This window comes from Triplophysa rosa, linkage group LG17, assembly GCF_024868665.1.
Source record: "Triplophysa rosa linkage group LG17, Trosa_1v2, whole genome shotgun sequence".
NCBI classification, from domain to species: domain Eukaryota; kingdom Metazoa; phylum Chordata; class Actinopteri; order Cypriniformes; family Nemacheilidae; genus Triplophysa; species Triplophysa rosa.
The window spans coordinates 13,416,293-13,434,745 of NC_079906.1; the positions used below are offsets into that span (position 1 = coordinate 13,416,293).

Below are 18,453 nucleotides of genomic sequence, written 5' to 3' on the forward strand. Positions count from 1 at the left end.
ACATAACTCAATATCACCATAAAACAAAATAGTAAGTACTTAAGACAGAGCATTTTCAATAATTGTTTCTGTGTTGTTAAGTGTAATACATTGTGACTTTACTGTTATCGAGAAAAAAAGATAAAAAATGTACCCAAGTATCAGTAAAATATGAAAATAAAACTGGGATTTTGGCAAATCAACAGAAACAATAACTTATTAAAAAATTATATAATTTGGTATTTTTTGAAAATAATGTTTTATTTCATGTTATTTAGTCTATAATAATTTGAACTAGTTTATGAATATAAATATGCCATTTCAGATGTGGTTTCTGTATGTGTGTGCACAAGAAAAGACAAGAGCCACTGTCTAGTTTAAAAACTTTCTCTCAGTAACTCTATTTCTGTATTAATGTACAACCGTTGAAAATTACAGCATCATTTATTTTTCATCTTTTTTAATTTTTCAGTTTTTTTAAATGATATAACCATCAACGGCCTTTTCCAGGAAAAAAAATCATGATAAGCGAGAAAGAAAGCCAAATGAGCAATGATGGAGGTGAAGAGTTAAACAGTGTTTGGAGTGTCTGTACGCGCATATGTGTGTGATGTAAGCCAACACAGAGGCGTGAAAATGCGATGTGTGTATGCATGTCTACGCTGGGAAACAATCATGCTATTCTCAAACCCTGCAGCCGAGTTAAGTTTAGAAAGCCTAAAAATATAGGGGCATTGATGAAGAATAAACAAAAGGGGAAAATACAGCTTTAAAAGTGATGCTGTGAACGAGATTAACAGAAAGAAAGAGATGCACAAAACGTTTTGAGATGCAGTGTAGAGTTTTGACAAAGGATGGGGGATATCTTTGGAGGGGGCAAGACGGTTGAGAGAAGAGACAACTCGATTCAGATTTAATGAATGGACGGATGTTCAGGTGTCGTGAAAATCCTTCAGCAGCGTTCGTCTCTTCTGCTCAGCAATGTGCATCTGATTTTCCAGATCCTATAGATAGAGAAAAACAAGGGTTTAGAAATTCATTCGACATTGTCATGATTCATTTTACATTTTTAGCCCTCGTTCGCTCTCTTACCCCTCTATCGTTGGCGCTCGGCTCTCCTCTCTCATAACTATCTGCTCTCTCCACCTTCCATGAAAGGTTCTCGATCTCTGCCTCCAGCTGGGCTTGCTGATACTCGAACTATAGAAAATAAGCAATGTAAGATTTCAAATTACTCAGTTCTACATTATCAGTGGTAGAAAAACACCATACATATGCGTAATGCAATTGCTGCTTGACTAAAATATTTTTGAATGGATAAGTAGCTACTCACCAGTTTTTTGCGGGGTCCAGACTCCATGTAGTAGGCATAAGGATAAGTGTACTGCAGTGTGTAACGACACTATGGAGAGAACAGATGCAATGTGTACTTATTAGGACAAAATAATTGAAAATCTCACTAATATAGTAAACAATCAAAAACTAAAGGTCAGTTTAAAATGTTTTTATTGATGAATTTGGCAGAGGCTTTGATCCAAAGCCTTTTACTATGTGCATTAGCTGTAAATGTTAACGAATGTGAAGGAGAAATGAGACTGTTATAGTCTAAAAGTTAAGAAACTGGGCTAAAGATCCAGAAACTGGAGAGTTACGTGTTGACTGACTATTCACACTATTAAGTTCCTATGAATGAAAACATTTGCTAACAAAACAATCTGTACCTTTGCCAGTAGCTTGGCAGCATTTAGCAGGTACTGCCAGTCAATCCAGGTGCCCAGATTGTTCATGACTCTTTCCTGAATCTTCTCCTGGATCCGCTGATACGTCTGTGCCTCCAGCTGCATGCTCTTATTGTGGTTTTCCCACTGGACACACACACAAATGTTATTGACAGATGAATACCTTACTGTCCTGATACAGGAAAATGTCTGTTGAAATCTCTCTGAAATGTAACTGTGCTTTTTAGTAACAAGATCTATAAAAAATTGATTTGACACCTTCGCAACCCAGTTGAAGGGTTGTGATTGCCTGTAACAGTTTGACTTAAGCATGTTGCCAAGCTAACAATATGGTACTTCAACAAGCTCAAGATACATAGCACACATTAATTAGACTGAACAGCACTGACACTTTTTTATTGACCGAGCTTGTCACAATATTTTGTGTATGTTTCAGCCAACTTTAAAAAAATTATAATTATTACGCTATTTTTTGTTTGAGTTTGTTTGTGTCTCACCCTCTCAAAGTAGAACAGGTATTTTTTGAGGGCCTCTCTGGCTTGCGCTTGCTGGCTCTGATTCACGATGTCTGGATTCTCTTTGTAGCGACTGCACTCGTAATACTCGCTGCCATGAGTCTTCCAATCACCCAGACACATCCAGCAGAAATCTATACAGCCACAACACCATTATTACAATCAAGACCACTTTACCCTTCCAGAGGAATTCGATCATGTACTTTTTTTCAATCTTACCATGTTTACACTTGGAGCATTGCTAAAAAGAGACAGGAAAACTAGTTCAGTTATAACAAGCCTCATTGTTTTTTCTGTTATTAACCTAAAGGTGTATCTTGCTCTAAGTGTGAATTTTTTAATCTTCAAATCACAACTCCTCACCATGTGGTTGCATCCTCCGTTCTTTTCAATGCAGATATTGCATTTAGGACACTGGGGAGGAAATGGCACATAAGAATATAAGGAAATGAACAATAGACGGCTCTGGCTGAGTTGGTAGAGTTGTTAGTTTGATTCTGTTTCCGTGACACAAAAACGTGAGTGCAAAATTTGTATAAAAATTCTGTGTTTGATATATTTAGTGTGTTTGCTCTTACGTCTTTAGTGTGTGCACTGATGTAGTTGGCTGTCTCCGAGTCATCTGCACATTTCGTCAGCCATTTGCGGATGGTAGCGCAGTCCGTAGGGGCGTGATACATCTGTCTGCACTTAAAACTGAAGACAGACAGAGTCAAATAAACCTCTTGCTGTACATACTGTCACAACATGGAATAAAATGTTTGGAAAATTAACATGCGTGTGCAGGATTGTGTAATACCAGAAAACTTCACCGCAGCGGCTGCACTGAACTCTACGAGCTCGAGGTTTCTGCACCTGTATAACTATTGGACAGTCAGCACCAGGACACAACTGCAGCTGGAAGTGACTCTACAGACAAACATGAAACATGAGCAGGTTAATACCGGATCAATGACTTGTGTTTTCTGAAAATTTACCAAATAAGAAAGCCTGATCATTAAAGGGGTGCTGCAATGGTGTGTCATGCATTCTGACTTCTTTACAATGTTAAACGTGCTGTCTTCACAAGCTTAACATGGTCAACTTGTCAAAAAACGAGTTGGGCGTATTACGTAGTATTTCTGTGCTCGATACACTCCCCCAGCGACCATACAGGTTTCGGAAAGTTTTTTTCGAACATATAAAACTGTTTCGTAACAATTTTTCTTAGTCCCTTATTGGACAATTCTCCCGGAAAAGCACGCGGCACGCCCACGCGGCAGCAAGGAGAGCAGGAGAAGGCATCACTTTCACTTGTGTGCAGGAGAGAGAGAGAGCGCATACGTTCGCGAAGTTCAGGTGTTTGTTTGTTTCACTGCAATTGGGTGATGAATGTTATATAAATGGTGGATATAACACTGGATTTGGAGATCGTTTGAAAGTGATATATGGAGCCGCCCCAGCGCTAAGATGCCGGACATGAACCGCATGCGGTGAGTGAAACTGATGTCTGTGTTTTGTTGGCAATGGGTGCTTTAGTTCAGCCTACAACATTGGTTTTGTGTCCATACAAAAGAAGTGAATGGGTGCCGGCACCGTTCGGTTATCAACTTTCTTCAAAATATCTTCATTTGTGTTAAAAAAATGCCAAATAGGGGGATGAGTGATGACAGAATTTTCATTTTCGGGTGAACTATCCCTTTAAGAAATATAGAGCATTACAGTACTAAACTGTTTGATAATGACATCAGATGAACCTCGGAACCCCTTCTAAAATGTGATAAGACCGACTCACACCTCCACGTAGTCCCTGAAGAGGTAGCGTCTGTATTTGTCCTTCAGTTCCTCGCTGGGCAGAAGAGGAAGAACGAAATCATCTGGCATTCGAAGGGAGCAGTCCTGCGCCATACAGGAAATCTCTATGCGCACACAAAATACATATCAGAGATCAGATAGCGTGTCAGGATCTTGATTGTGTACAAGCTCATACTGATCAGCGATGCACAGCCTTTCACACATGCTGAAACGATGTATGTGCACACTCACCCACTCCAACGCCATCTTTGACAAGTACAGTGCAGTGCTGCTCCCAGCATGCATTGCAGAAGGAGTGCTGACAAGGTAGAGAGAGGAGAGCATCTCGACGGACCAGCTGCAGACACACCCCACACTGCAGCGACATCCCAGCCTGAAAACACACACATGTTGATGTGGCTATTGACAAAGCAAAGCACGTCAATATTTAGCATAATGACCTTTTCCACACAACTACCTACATATCTGAGCTAGTTTCATGCTTGTCGTGTCACTCCACATTCTAATTCTTCTCAAGTATAAGAGCAGCTAGGAATTTAAAGGGACTCGAAAAACACAACGTTGCAAGCCAATTTAAAGGGATATTTCACCCTCGAGTTGTTTAAAACCTGTATGAATTTCTTCGTTCTGCTGAACACAAAAGAAGATATTTTGAAGAATGTGGGAAAACAATCATTTCTAGGGCATTTTAGACTACCATGGTAATATTCTTTCCTATTATGGTAGTCCATGGTGTTACAAAAATTCTTCAACATATCTTTTGTGTATGAAAGAATAAATGATGACAGAATTGTCATTTTTGGGTAAACAATCCCTCTAAATGTATGTTCCTATATCTAAAAGCACATTATTCTGACTTACAGTGAGAGATCTGCAGGTGCTTGTGCTCTGGACGAGAGCCTCACATAGCAACTGAGAAGAATTTGACTTATACCTTAAAACGCAAAAAAGAAACCCACAGATTAAGACAGATATAGTTCATAGTTGACAAAATAACATGTTCATGAATTTCCATATCAAGCTTATACATTCAAAATAAAGAATGTATGAGTGAATGTGTGTATTCTATGAGGTCACCATTACTTAGATGGTTGTCAACTACCCACAAAGTGTTTTACTGTCTTAAATTACCTTTCGAGTATTTGTGACAACTGCCAGTGAAAATGTACAAGGACCAGTTTGGCTACAGCTGGTGACACCTAAAGAAAAAGAGTAATTCACCACAATCTATACAAATAACATATTGAAAACATACTCTTATATGCACACAGAGTTAAAGTAATCTTAGTATACATCAAACATGCCAAACATCCCCTCTAGACATAGTCATAAAAGGGTCTGTCAAAACACACAGCATGTCCTTCATTCACGCACCTTCAGGGTGCTAGCTACATTGTTGACTTCTTCAGTTAGTACCCTCTGGCTTTCTCTGTATGTCAAACAGTTGAACTGATATTCTTCTGGGTCAAACGGTTCTTCTATGACCACGTCTTCATCAAGGTTATCGTAATAATATTTGATGTCTCCCTCCGCGGCATCTTCGTCGTCATCATCAACGAACTCATCATTACTATCTGAGGCTTGGCTACTCATGTCCACAGACATAGCCCTCTGGGCCTGACTGACAGCCGCTCTCCACCAAACAGCAGCTTCTGAGCTGCTGCCCTCTGCCCCAGACTGGACCACAAATCCCAGGGGGCCTTGTGGTTTTTAGCAGCAACGAAAGAAGCAGAAGAAATCACACTCCCCGTCACTCATCAGGAATACAACAAGGATAAGCTTGGAGGGGGGAAGAAATACTGTAAGAGAATAAAAAAACATCCCCGACATGAAGGGTCTTGTATCACACTTATGGGGTTTATTTTGCAATAACAACTGGCTAGCTGCACATGATCATGCTACTAACATGCCTACATAGCTTATGAGTACATTTTTGGACACACAATATTAATTCAAAACGTTTTATTAGTTAATTTGTTATGAATGCAGACCTTCCACAAGGAAAACCTGTTTCCTTTCAGTTCTAACAGAAGACACAAAGTTCAAACATGTTATTTGGTTTAATCTTTTTTTAAATAGAATCTCAAATGTCGCTGCTGACCTTCTGAAACCTTGTATCTCCATATTTTGTCATTTTTGCCCTAAATCATTACTATTAGTCACTCTTTATGTTTGTCACTAGGTTTTGCAAATATCTAACCAACAAAAAGTATTAAAAAGTGCTTGTCAACTTTGTCAACACCGTACTTAATCATTTAAAAAGTACAGTGTTTTACCATTTCCTGAAAAAAGTTAATTTGGACATCCAAATTAGTGGGCGTGGCTTTCGTCTTTCTCTGCGATTTGACTGGATGTATAAAAACAGCCGTTGAATTTCGAAATGGAACTGGCAGCAGACTGACAGTTGAAGGGGAGGACTTAACGGATGCTCCGCCCAAGCCGTCTAACAAACGTCATTTAAGATGGATAGTCATTACAGGAAGGAAGTACATTTTCAGATTGTAACTAAAGATTATGAGGGCACACACATTTTAAAAAGACAATGACCCACATTGATAAACTACTTACAGTTAACGCTGCAATATTTCATGAAAAAATAGGCATTGTCATTTTTTATTTCACTGGGACTTTAAACTACACCAGTCAAAATGACATGCAGTACCTGGATGACCCTGTGTTATTAGTTTTGAGTGGTTATCAGCGAATAACAGAACTTCGAATGATGCGACTGTCCCCTTAAGTTCTCTTTAAAAAAAATCATGTTTTTTTCCATGTTTTTTTTTTACATTTACCACAGTTTTATTACAGTAACCACAGTTTAATCATGATATCTGCCATAAAGCTGTGGTATTTTTCAATGTTCCTTTGGGAAAGAAATGGGAAAAGGACAAAACATTTGACTGGGGTTTTAAGTTGCCTTGCGAATGTCCTCAACTTCATGGGGTCAATGATATTCGCTAAGCTTGAACCTCTGGTCAAGGAACCTTTCTTTAATCTACAAACCTGAACATTACATCTGAAGGTTGTGTTTAAAGTTGTCTGTCTCAATGTTAATAACAAACATCTCTTTACACTTTAGACAATCATAAACTCACGAAGAGCGGCTTAGCGATCCCTTTCAACGGATTACACTGCGTACCGACAGACAGCCCTACCGACCAGACAGCAGGAGCAGGGAAGGCCGCGTGACTGCGCGCGTGACGATCAGAGAGATCAGAACTGTGCGCGCGCGCCTGTTGATGTGATTACAATCACAGATTGTCACTATAAACACGCACATTGCACAGTGCAACCGAGGATGCTGGCCGGTTATGGGACGACCTGGCCCAGTCCCACACGCTCGTGACTGTCTGTCCCTCACATTCCACGAGGCTATAAATAGCGCCCGGCGCTGTGGGTGGTATACGAATAATATCAGTCACTCAGCGGAGAGGTTACAGATCACGGTTTAGGTGCGGCGAGGTAGGGCGGATTGGGAGGGGGAGGCAGGCAGAGGATTGCAAACTCACGGTACTGACCGTGTAGATGCTTTGTTTACTCCACACGAATCGGCCCGCACCAGCTGTTGCTTCTCTTTAGATCAGCACACAATACAGCACCGCGATCGATGCGCAGTCATCTCGCTCCCCCACTTGATATCCGTTGTATTAATACGTGAACCACACAGTTTAAAAAGCACAAGTCGGTGCGAACTCGTAAAAGTTATTGCATGTGTCGTTATTGTAGCTTTAAGAGCTTTATTCGCAGTCAACCACCAACGCTCACGCCAGCTCGGGGATTCGTGTGTAAACAAGGCCGTTTTGGTCCCTTCGATAAAGCCGTCGCTCCGATTGCTAACAGCCCCCGACCATACATAACACGCGTACTTTACTTACCTACCGGACCGCGTCGGGTCGCTTGTCGACGCTAGCTGAAGAGAGATCTTCGGACAGAGATCAGATCAGTTCGCGTAGATGAGTCGCAATCGCAGCAGATCGGAAGTATGGGGGGATTCTAGTGCGTCGTCACTTCCGTGTCCGTCCGAGTGAGCCTGTTTTCCACACTGAATAGACTCGTTACTTGCTGAGGAGTGGCCACACACTCCGGCATAACTGACATGCATACTTACAGTCAAACACACAAAGCACGTTCTCATGCAAATGTAGGTCAACAAAACAAGAACCATGATTTACAATGTGTAATGCATGTGCAAAGACAAGCGACCTCGTTACGCCATAAAACTTTGTTAACCTTCATTTTGAAATAGTATGTACTACATTTGTTTGAAGAATTAGGAAAAGACCCACACATTTAATGTCACTTAGATGAAACCTAAATGATACAAACTACATGTGGACGGGTTGGAGGTAAATTACAAAATGTTTACCAGTATTAACTATTTCATGGTCAAAAGTGGAGAAAGCTCTGTCAAAATGAACAAAAAGTGCACTGCAGTGCATTAAAACATCATCAGATGGCGGCAACTAGCTCAGTGTTTCTCTACTGAAGGCTCGGGAAAAACTTGCAACTGTTTTCAAGATAACAAAACAAGCTAGAATTATAAGCCAATATATCTCTTAGTATTTGGTTATGTTTTACGAATATATATCTTTCTAGATATGCTAGAAAGAATATTTTATATTGCATAGGAATTATGACCTTGTGTCCTTATTTGAAGTAAAAAAGATTGATATCCGTTGTTTAATGGGAAATAGCGAGAAAATCTTTAGAGTTATTAAAGCTCTCTGGAATTCATAATAAACATACAAAAATCTGCAAAATACTAATTGTTTATTTTCATGTTTATGTTCTATAAAAATATTTTGTATACAAAAACAAATTTACAGAAAAGATTCTGAAAACATGACAAACAAATGTTTGAAGATGTGTCTCGATCTTCACAATGTCCCTGTACATGCAGAGTATTTATAAAAGGGTCAGCGACTGTGTAGTGATTTAAGGGTGTTTACAGGCATTTGGATATAATCCATACAAAACCAATTAAAAGTACATAAAGAGATCACAGATTCAGTCACACTTTTCAAAAGGAAAGAGATGTTTTTGTTCTCCACGTTTCTCTCGTCTAGTCACACGCCTTTCAATCTTCTCTTCCTGCTCCTCTTGCCTGTTCTGTGGCCAGGAAATCGCCAGAGAAGCTGGTGCTGTCTGAGACCCGCTTTCTTCCTCCTCATCTGAGGACAGCCCTTCAGCATGGTCTTCTTTTGCTTGCTTAAGCACCGCCTTTGATGCAAGCCCCTGCTGCCCATAGCGACGCTTCAGCCTCTCCTTTATCAACAGGCCTTTGACTAGCAGGGTCCAGTTAGCAACTGCTCGTTTCTCACGTTTCTGTTAAAAGATCCAAAATGTTTCTTAAAAGGTTGGAAAAACCTACTTCTTATATTTAATACAGTCAAAGTGCAAAATCAGTTTTAGGGAACATTCTTTTTTTCATTTAATATTAAAAATGATTATAATTGTAACACAAGGCACATTCTATTTCTATGCAAGTTCAGACAATGGTGAAGAATGAATTAGAACGGTTTTGTTTTCAAGACTGTTCTGAATGTAGTATAAAATCAAATTTACAGACCTACTTTAACTATTTTTATTAGGAATGTATTAGACTTGTGAAAGAAGACACAAAATCAGCATGTTTATACCTCTTGTTCTTTCTTCTGCTGAATATCTTGCTCATTTTCCCAGGCTGCTTTTAAAATTTCTTGGTGTTCTTCGCAGACTACATAGCCATCAGTACTAAAACACAATCAAATGACATCAATTATACACACACACACACACACACACATATGCATACATTTAAACATTAAAATATTTTACGAATAATAAATTACCCATCTGCGACCCTTAAAAAAACACACAAACTCACACAGCATGTGAGAATCCACAATAGGAATCAAAGCCAGTTATTGCCGCAGCACAGTCGATGTTTAGTTTTCGAGCCACTTTGTGCAGATTTGGCAAATGCAGGTGAACACATCCCACCGGTAACATGCTTGGCACAAACAGGTGCACATTTCCAAATTCATTACGTGGTACCTGAAACACACAAACCAGACTTTCAGTTACCTTTGGCAAAAAAACAGATTAGTAGATCTCAAACACACAAAAAACTATTACACACTCACCTTGCCATCGACGGCAACTGGAGGCTGGTACTCTTCTGTTTGCCAGAGTCCGAAAAGAGGCAGATCTTTCACGTCCTTTTGCTCTGACATCATTCTGGCTTTACGAGAACGGTTGGAAACACCAAGCACCATCTGGCAGATCGTAGACATGAACACTTACTATAAAATGTATTCCATGACTTATTTAACCGACCACAATAGCACCGTTTCCACCTAGAGTATTACAACTACAATAATGCCATTGAAGATGTCACATTTAATATTAATGGTGAACAACCACAGGATGCATTACCTTGTATGGTTCTTCTCCTAGTCGAACAGTTCTAGCTTCCTTAAGCCAGGTGTCTCTAGAATGCAGCGTGTGCACACAGTCTCTAAAAAACACAACAAGCAAAGAAACAATTACAAAATACACTTATATTTCCCTTTTTGTGACTGTGAAGCCAAAAGGAACATGGCTGTTATATACTGTAAAGTACAGTAGTGTAAACATTGCTGTGTAAAACTCACACAATTCTGAAGCAAGGAAGTGCGGCATTGACACAAGAACACATGGTCGACTCAATAGTATTTACCGTGAGTAAGCCGGCTCTCCTCTACAATACCCCAATATAGCTGCTGTAGGGGGATAGAGGGCCTCGTATTTCAGTAAATGCCTCTTTAGCGCGTACAGTGGATGGTTCTTGAATTCAGCTATAGATGTTGGCAGTGGCTTGTCAAATAACTTCGCCTGCATCTGTGGATGAGAAGAAGAGTTGAGTCTGGATGTATATCACATGTGATGAGATATAAACATGTTTATGTGTTCACTCAAACCTCCTGGTCTTCCTGCCTTCCCCTCACGGCATCTGGAGATTTGTAGAGCTCCACAGTCTCCTCCCACCATTCAGAGTCGATACGTCGTCGCCTTGATGATGTCAGCCATGTGGGGTCATATCTGCTGCTGAGATCTTTCAGGTATCCCTCGTCATCCACACCCACCACATAGGTTACTGGCTGTGTCGCCTGATCAGTGCACAGCAGTGGCTGACCAACCCCTTGATTCACATCGACGCACACCCACCTTCCTGTACTTTCCAAATAAACCTCCAACCACTCGTCGGCACCTTTCCCTTCCTTTCTTGTAGATCTTCGTCTCTTCACCACCTTCTCTTCCTCCTCTTCTTCTTCGTCTCCACTTATGTCCTCCTCTTTGATCTCACTTGAACTCAGAGGTGCCCGACTCTTTTCTTTACCCTTTGACTTCATGCATAATTTCATGACCTCAAAATCCGAGTCTCCACTATCATCCTCTTTGGTTGGTTGAAACTCCTCCCCGCTCTCATCGGCTTCCTCCTCCTCACTGCTGTCCTCTTTATAAGACACTTTTGATGCAATGCTTCTTCTTCTGCTGTTTTTGGGTTTTTGTCCTGCCAATGCCTCTTTCTCACCTCCTTCTTTCTTTTTTCGTCTTTTTCCACCCCTTTCCTCTTTCTTAACTGCAGTGGTCTCTGCAGATGGGCGTTTGGACCCAGGGGATATTTTAGGATTTGGGGAAAGTTTCTGATTTTTGGTAGGAGGGCTTTTGGTAGGTTTGGTCTTATTCTAAAAACAAGAAAAACGGGTCATCTATCAAATGCAATAAAGCAGCTTTCAAAAGCCATAAAATAAACAATAATAAAAAAGAAACAATAAAAAGATAATAATAAACAAAGATAATCAAAAACGTGTACATCACCTTGGAGGCAGGTGGTGGCTTGAAAGACAGCGGTTGTAGTGACAGCACCAATCGGCAAAAGAGTCGCAATGACCTCAGCACCAATAATAACAGCTACAGGAAATGACATCATTCATATAGTTAAGAAATCAGAAATGAACGTAAATGACCAACCATGCAAATATACTTTGTTTCTTAACCTGCCAATGGCTTAATCTACTTCCTTTAACCACTTTATCAGACGCAGTGGCGATCGGTGCCTCCTCTTCAGGGGAAGCAGGAATTCAAAATATGTGTTCAGCGCGTCATTTGTGTGGCGCGTCATGTCAAAATATGTGTTCGGCATGTCATATCATGTGTTCAGCGCATCATGTGTGTGGCGCGTCATGTCAAAATATGTGTTCGGCGCCTCATGTGAACCTATGTGCATCACGAATACGTGCTTGCTGCAGACGTGTGCGTCAGACCTACCCCGTAGCCTCTAAGCTGTCGGTAACGCGCCGGTTTTCGTTTATACTTTTGCGTCGTTATCCGCGTCGACAGGCAATGGCCACTAGGCGTCAGTGTCCACAGGCATGTTGCTTGTGTAACCAAGACAAGAGACGAAGAAGAAGCGTTTCGTTGTGTACGCTGTTTGAGAAGCATTTAGCAGTGATAGCGGCAAGCAAACAGTCACTTTTGCAGCTTGAGTTGTTAAATACAGAAAAACACATAATTTATTTAGATAATTCATTCAGAAATGCATTAAACCCGATGCTATCGCTGAGGTTTTTTTTACCTGAAGGGAGGGGGTTCAAGCAGACCAATCACAGCGCTTGCATTCCGTGTCTCATTGGCTACGGCGTAGGGTACGCGTCTCTGCGTAGGCTACGGCGTAGGTCTGACGCAGAAGTAAAAATCGCACTTTAAGCGAGTGTCTCGCGAGTATCTTGTGAACACGAGCGTCTCTTTTATTATAAACCCCTTTGACGCGTCTTCAGCATTCACGTATTTTGACATGACGTGCCACACACAGGACGAGCTAAACACATGTTTTGCTGAACTTCGCATTACTGCTTCCCCTGAAGAGGAGTCACGGATCACCACTGATCAGACGCCTTTTCTATTTATTCAACTGGCTGTCGAACTGTAGGCCAAAGGATAGACCTATAATGCCTACAATAATCCAGGAAATTTCAAGGGTAAAGGAAAGTGAAATCTTGCTCACATAAGTCATTTCCTCATGGTCCCTTGCTGATAAACAACCTATCCGCTTCTCCAGCACTGTGCTAAGCTCCACCCCCTTTTCCTCAGGTATGGCGGGGCTTAACGTGAAAGTCATCTGAAACCTGGATATAGCCACATCACAAATATTATTAATTTACACACAAAATGCAATTAGAAAACTGAGAATAGATTTGGATATAAATTTTTTTTGATAAAACAGATTATTATTTAAGGGTATACACTACAGTTGAATCAGGCTTACCATTTCAGAAGCCCTTCTAGGAAGCCCACGTTTATACGTTTGGTCTCAACTGTGGTAAAGTGGTTAGGAAGTATTGACAAGGCAATAGCCATCAGGTCTGGATCACAGCAGAGTCTGTTCCGATAAAGTCCGCTGGCCAATAAGCAAAGCAGGTGAACCTGTATGAGAAAGGAAATGAGAAACAACAAGAAATCATAGACCAGTACAACAAACAACCCATTTTCTTTGAACAAACCAACGTAGAAAACAAGCACACCTTGTGTGTTTCCTCTAGTAGCTCCTTGTTTAACCGGTTCATCATTCGTCGCAGGTAAGTTTCAAACTCTGTTTTCTTTTTCTCTCTAAAAACAGTTGTCATGGCGTTACTCTTTTATCTATTGCTGACCATTAGAGAATAGCTAACCAAATTATAATAATTTCCAACATATTTTTGCATTTTCATATTTTCATATCACAGATAAAAAAGTGTTCCATTAACATGTATGACAACTGCAAATTAAAGGGATTATTTATGTTCTTAAAGTCTCACACTCACCTTTTCTCTCTCTTGCGAGCCATGTCTGGAGTCTCTATCTCAATCTCCACAGGTTTGGATGGTACTTCTAGTTCTGTTGAGTCTATCTCTGACATCTCTGAGAAACATACAATATTAAAGAATGGCTGGCAAAAAACACACCAGTGTACATTTAGAGTATTCATGGGTTTCACGTGACGTCACACAGCGGTGCAGCCGCCACTTGTAGGACCGTACAGCAACATGCGTACATCTGTGATAACAGCAAATCTCAAAGAAATGGGTTCATGTTTTACAATATCCTCGTAGTACGGACCTGCGAGGTCCCTGTTGGAGGAAAAAACATGCCCTGCAAATCAGTGGCCACAGTTCCCCGGTTAATTTCTGAAATCTGTACCCACAAATAAATTCATGAACAGTGCACGCTTTTGATTCCTTACAATATTTCAGATCCAGTTTGTTTTGGTAGATTATGTAAAAATACAGCATTCATTTACTTAATCAAACATTTTTAACAGACTTCAAAGTAAAATCTAATCTATTATCAACAATAATATCAAGAAAAGTAATAAATATGCTAATTAGTATTTTTGCCATAATCGCTCAGGCCTTAAAGGAAATGAATGTGTTTTTTGTATAACGTTATGTTTTTCTATTACAATATTAAAAAATAGCGAGTCTTGAGATAATAGATAGCATACTGTAGAAGGGTTTCTTTTTAATATTTAATTTCACATGGCCTTTGCTTTGTGGAGAATAACATGATTGCAATAAAGCCTAATCAATGTTACAATAAATAGTCGAAAATCTAAAAGCCAGTGGACAGAAAACAGTTATTAAAAAGTTATGTTAAATTCAGGGATGCGCTTCAAAGTTTCTCAAATGGACCTCAAGCACAATAACTTGTGCATGCTTTTATTGTATATTGATTATACAATTTCATGAAAATAAGGTGAAATGCCCAAACCATTAACAAATGGTTTTAATTAATAAACAGGGAATTAATAAAAACATATATTTGTTTCTTTACTTAATATTGGCATTAATAATTATAAACATAATAATAAACATTTATTTAATCTAGTTTCTATAAATTCTCATTTCTATAATCAATTTCTATTAAAATTTCAAGGTAAAAATAAAAATAGTTTTGCAAAACTGTGGGAACTTTGGGAATGGATGGTGAAAGCGTGAGCGCAGTTTATGTATTTGTGGTACGGATTTTAAAAAATGAATGGTATTATTTACAAAACTGAGGGCACGGATTGGAAACTCCTGGATATGGTTTATTAATCTATGGACAGAATTTGTTAAACAGAGTGAAAGAATTACAAAACTGTGGCCTCGGATCTGAAGTCCTAATAGGCTCTGTAATGCAGAGAGGCTGCGTTAGGTCCTCAAGATGGCGCCCACGCCAAAAAGGTCACGTGTCTGAAACCCATGAATATGATTATAACATGCATTCATGGGGAATCAATCCCACCCATCCGCAAGTTCAACTACAAGGTTTTAAAAACATTGATCTGCAAAAACACCATGTACCTTCCACCTCCTCCCAGTCCTCATCTTCATCACTTTCTGCCTCCTCTTCTTTCACTTGTTTTGCTGGTGATGAGGTCTCTATGAAAACAAGACTTACTTCCTCACTGTGATCACTGATTTCCTCTGGCTCACCCAGCTGAAAATATTTACTGGTTTTCCCATCAGAGGGATTTTTACCCTTTTTGGATACAGGAGATCTGACTTTGGAGTTTTTTAAGTTTTTGGCCATGATGCCATTTTCTGAAAATAGAAAACCACGTCATGAGTGACATTATTACAATCATAATAATGACAATAATAACAAATAAGTGTAACAAATAAAATACTTTTATACCAAATGACAACAAAACGTAGTTTTATTCCCATAGCAACCAGATCAGTCTTACAAAAACATTATTGCCTGATCGGACCTGCAGCCATGTATTTACATTATATTTCCAATGATTTACTTTTACTATGAAATAGAGACTGACAGATTACTCCAACCCACCCCAAGGATTTACGCTGGACACGCCCACATTCATATAAGCGCATGATATTCATCGCACTGTCAAGAAGTGAATGTGTTTTTATTTTAAGCGCACGGTTAATAACAAACTACACAAGAGAACTCAAGCGAGTTATTGCACACCTGCACACCGCAGCTGTCTGCAGCAACCGTAAGGAAAACAAAAACCGCTACACCAATTTAAAGTTTTAACTGCAAAGTAGAATTTAACACATCAGAGATGAGCAGAAAAAATCAGGTTTCATAGAAAGTAAATAAGTTACCTTTGATTTTCTGTGTTATGGGTGCCTGCTTGTTCGTCTGCTTCGGTTTCTTTGTGTTCTTTTTTTGCACAGCATATTTTCTCTTTGCCATGCTGATGCTGTTCTCAGATCACAAACAGCTGCAGATCAAACGAATTCTGGTGTGTTTAGCGAAAGCAAAACTTACACTACACGTGAATTTGTGTAATGTAACACGGACACCCCTGTTACCCAAAACAACCACTTTCCCCTTTCATAACACTGAAAACATGCACTTGCTTGCAAAAGACACGAGCGCAGACGTCACATCCGCATCCTACTAGCAATCCGGTTGCATTACTATCATTTAAACGCTAGAGGTCAGTGTTTCACGTGTCTATTTTCAGCTTGCAAAGCGGCGATAATCATTTGTCATCTTGATAACAGTGTCGGTGTGTATAATTTAGACTTTTCTACTAAATGAAAAATGTCCCCTATTTTTAGAAAAAATCGTTACAACCGTTAAAATATTGCTCAATACATTTTTTAAATTCTAATTTAGATGACTAGATATTGTTTAGATAAATTTGTCTACGTGTGCAGTTAGCCTCATTATCGTAATGAAAAAAACGGAATTACTCTAATAGAGAACAAATAATGACGTGTGATTTTTAAATGTGTCCTGCATGGTGTCAAACAAAAAATTAGAAAAAAACTAACAATGACTATTCTTCAACTCTTTTATGCTATTTTATATTATAAATATTAATAACACAAAATTATATATTATTAACAGTTTGTTTTCAATTTTTGCTACGGTATATGTATATTTGTCAACTACCCATATATATATGCATACATATAGTATAACAGTAAATAAGATTGTTAACAGTAATGCAATCTCCTAATGAGAATTACTTCTGGATCATCTGGATGCATGCCAGGAACTTGTAATTTGTAATGGTCCTGAAAAGAATCTGTTTTTCAAATTTAGGGGGAACTGCTTTTACAGTTTTTTTCAACTGCTTACACACAAAATGTTTACTTGTCACACAATTTCTGAAACCTGACACTCAAACACCAGAACCACACACCAAATCGGCAAAACCATACACTAATTCTCGACGTTTGATTCAGTTTTCAGTTTCATAAAACACTTTTTGCAAAACACAACACACAATTCTCTATGTAACACACAAAAATCTTACAGGAAGTATATTGATTTCCTTTTTCAAACACAACCAATCAAAATGCCACACTAATTCTTCAGTGCCTCACACTAACTCCTCACATGTGCAAACACACATTGCTTTACTTAACACCAACCAATCATGACTTTAGAAGAGGCCTATAAATAGGCCAAGGGTCAAGTTATAGGTTTTGAACAATGGATGCAAACAATGTAGACAGAGTAAGGGGAGTTGGAGGGAGAGCTAGAGGACGAGGCAGAGTTCAAATTAGAGGACGAGTCGGAAGAAGAGGAGGAACAAGAAGTGTGGTCTCGAATGAGATCAGGGCTACAGTCATTGATCATGTGATAAACCACTGTTTACTGTAACAACAAGAGAGGCTGTACAGAGAGTCCAGCCCAATTTGAGTCGATTTACAATGGCAGGTATAATTTGAACCTTTAGAAATGAGAACAGGTATGTAACAATCTACTGTTATGTACACATGATCTAATGTACACAAACAGTAGGCTATAATACATATACAGTATTTTACAGTAGTACCCTTGCATTCATTTACTACGGTGCACTGCATTGGTCACAGTCTGGTGAGGTATCACACTGTATACAGCAGTACAGCCGACTGTAAGAAGACATTCTGACCATATTGTATAAAATAGTATATTATGTTACAGTTTATGGCACACACTCACACTGTTCCTGAATCTTCTACAGAGTGGAAAGGCGAAGGTTTCATGTTCACTGAAGAGCAAGAGACGGCTATCGTGAATTTGGTTTTGGCCAATAATGCTTTTAGAATTCGTGAAATATACGCAACCATATGCTTACTGTAATGATGCCACAATTTTTGCGAACATAAATGCTGTGAGTCCCTCAACAATACATCGTGTCCTCCAGAATTTGTTTTTCCGTACCGTGTACAGTAATACTTTTTTCAACACCAGCACAAACATAAATAAACACAAGAAATAAAAAGTTTGGTTTCAATCTAGCTTTTGTTTTTACAGTGAATTTTAAACATCTCTCTGCCAATTTCTTTCAATCTTGTACAGAAATGTACAGAGGAGCTCATGAACGAAGAGCTTTAGGTTTTGAATAACCGTGTGTACATGATATAGGCCTATCCCAAAATATAACATTACGGTAAAAGTGTTTGCAACAG

The 18,453-nt window shown here is 39.3% G+C and overlaps 2 protein-coding genes across 4 annotated transcripts; both read right to left on the reverse strand.

Annotated features, from left to right (window-relative positions):
• Positions 1-350: 350 nt before the first annotated feature.
• Positions 351-8,043, reverse strand: arih2 (ariadne homolog 2 (Drosophila)). 2 transcript variants are annotated; one of them, XM_057356314.1, is made up of 15 exons: positions 7,907-8,043; positions 5,402-5,826; positions 5,159-5,226; positions 4,889-4,961; positions 4,259-4,400; positions 4,010-4,131; positions 3,033-3,142; positions 2,812-2,929; positions 2,597-2,647; positions 2,453-2,474; positions 2,216-2,367; positions 1,701-1,844; positions 1,313-1,381; positions 1,072-1,179; positions 351-983 (listed from the first exon to the last, which is right to left on the reverse strand). In XM_057356314.1, exons 2-15 carry the CDS (start codon positions 5,630-5,632, stop codon positions 912-914), a joined length of 1,482 nt encoding a protein of 493 aa, XP_057212297.1. In that variant the 5' UTR covers positions 5,633-5,826; positions 7,907-8,043; the 3' UTR covers positions 351-911. The 2 variants fall into 2 exon arrangements, with proteins under 2 accessions (XP_057212297.1, XP_057212296.1); XM_057356313.1 differs by having other exon boundaries at positions 7,903-8,043.
• Positions 8,044-8,778: 735 nt separating this feature from the next.
• On the reverse strand, positions 8,779-16,428 carry xpc (xeroderma pigmentosum, complementation group C). Of its 2 annotated transcripts, XM_057356302.1 has the most exons (15): positions 16,144-16,428; positions 15,550-15,612; positions 15,373-15,450; positions 13,852-13,948; positions 13,573-13,657; positions 13,317-13,474; positions 13,056-13,176; positions 11,870-11,962; positions 10,969-11,736; positions 10,728-10,888; positions 10,445-10,526; positions 10,153-10,284; positions 9,894-10,063; positions 9,667-9,760; positions 8,779-9,352 (listed from the first exon to the last, which is right to left on the reverse strand). In XM_057356302.1, the coding sequence occupies exons 1-15, from the start codon at positions 16,232-16,234 to the stop codon at positions 9,035-9,037; spliced, it is 2,511 nt and encodes an 836-aa protein (XP_057212285.1). In that variant the 5' UTR covers positions 16,235-16,428; the 3' UTR covers positions 8,779-9,034. The 2 variants fall into 2 exon arrangements, with proteins under 2 accessions (XP_057212285.1, XP_057212284.1); XM_057356301.1 differs by having other exon boundaries at positions 15,373-15,612.
• Between the last annotated feature and the right edge of the window lie 2,025 nt (positions 16,429-18,453).

Bases quoted from the DNA above. Each gene is read 5' to 3' on its own strand.
- xpc (XM_057356301.1), bottom strand. From the start codon at position 16,234: ATGGCAAAGAGAAAATATGCTGTGCAAAAAAAGAACACAAAGAAACCG. The intron at 15,613-16,143 runs GTAACTTATTTA...TTCTATTTTCAG, and splicing joins CATAACACAGAAAATCAAAG to AAAATGGCATCATGGCCAAA. The intron at 9,761-9,893 runs GTGAGTTTGTGT...ATTGTGTTTTAG, and splicing joins TGTGGATTCTCACATGCTGT to TACTGATGGCTATGTAGTCT.
- arih2 (XM_057356314.1), bottom strand. From the start codon at position 5,632: ATGTCTGTGGACATGAGTAGCCAAGCCTCAGATAGTAATGATGAGTTC. The intron at 3,143-4,009 runs GTGTGAGTCGGT...GTTTGTCTGTAG, and splicing joins TCTTCAGGGACTACGTGGAG to AGTCACTTCCAGCTGCAGTT. The intron at 2,930-3,032 runs GTATTACACAAT...GTCTGTCTTCAG, and splicing joins CGCTGCGGTGAAGTTTTCTG to TTTTAAGTGCAGACAGATGT.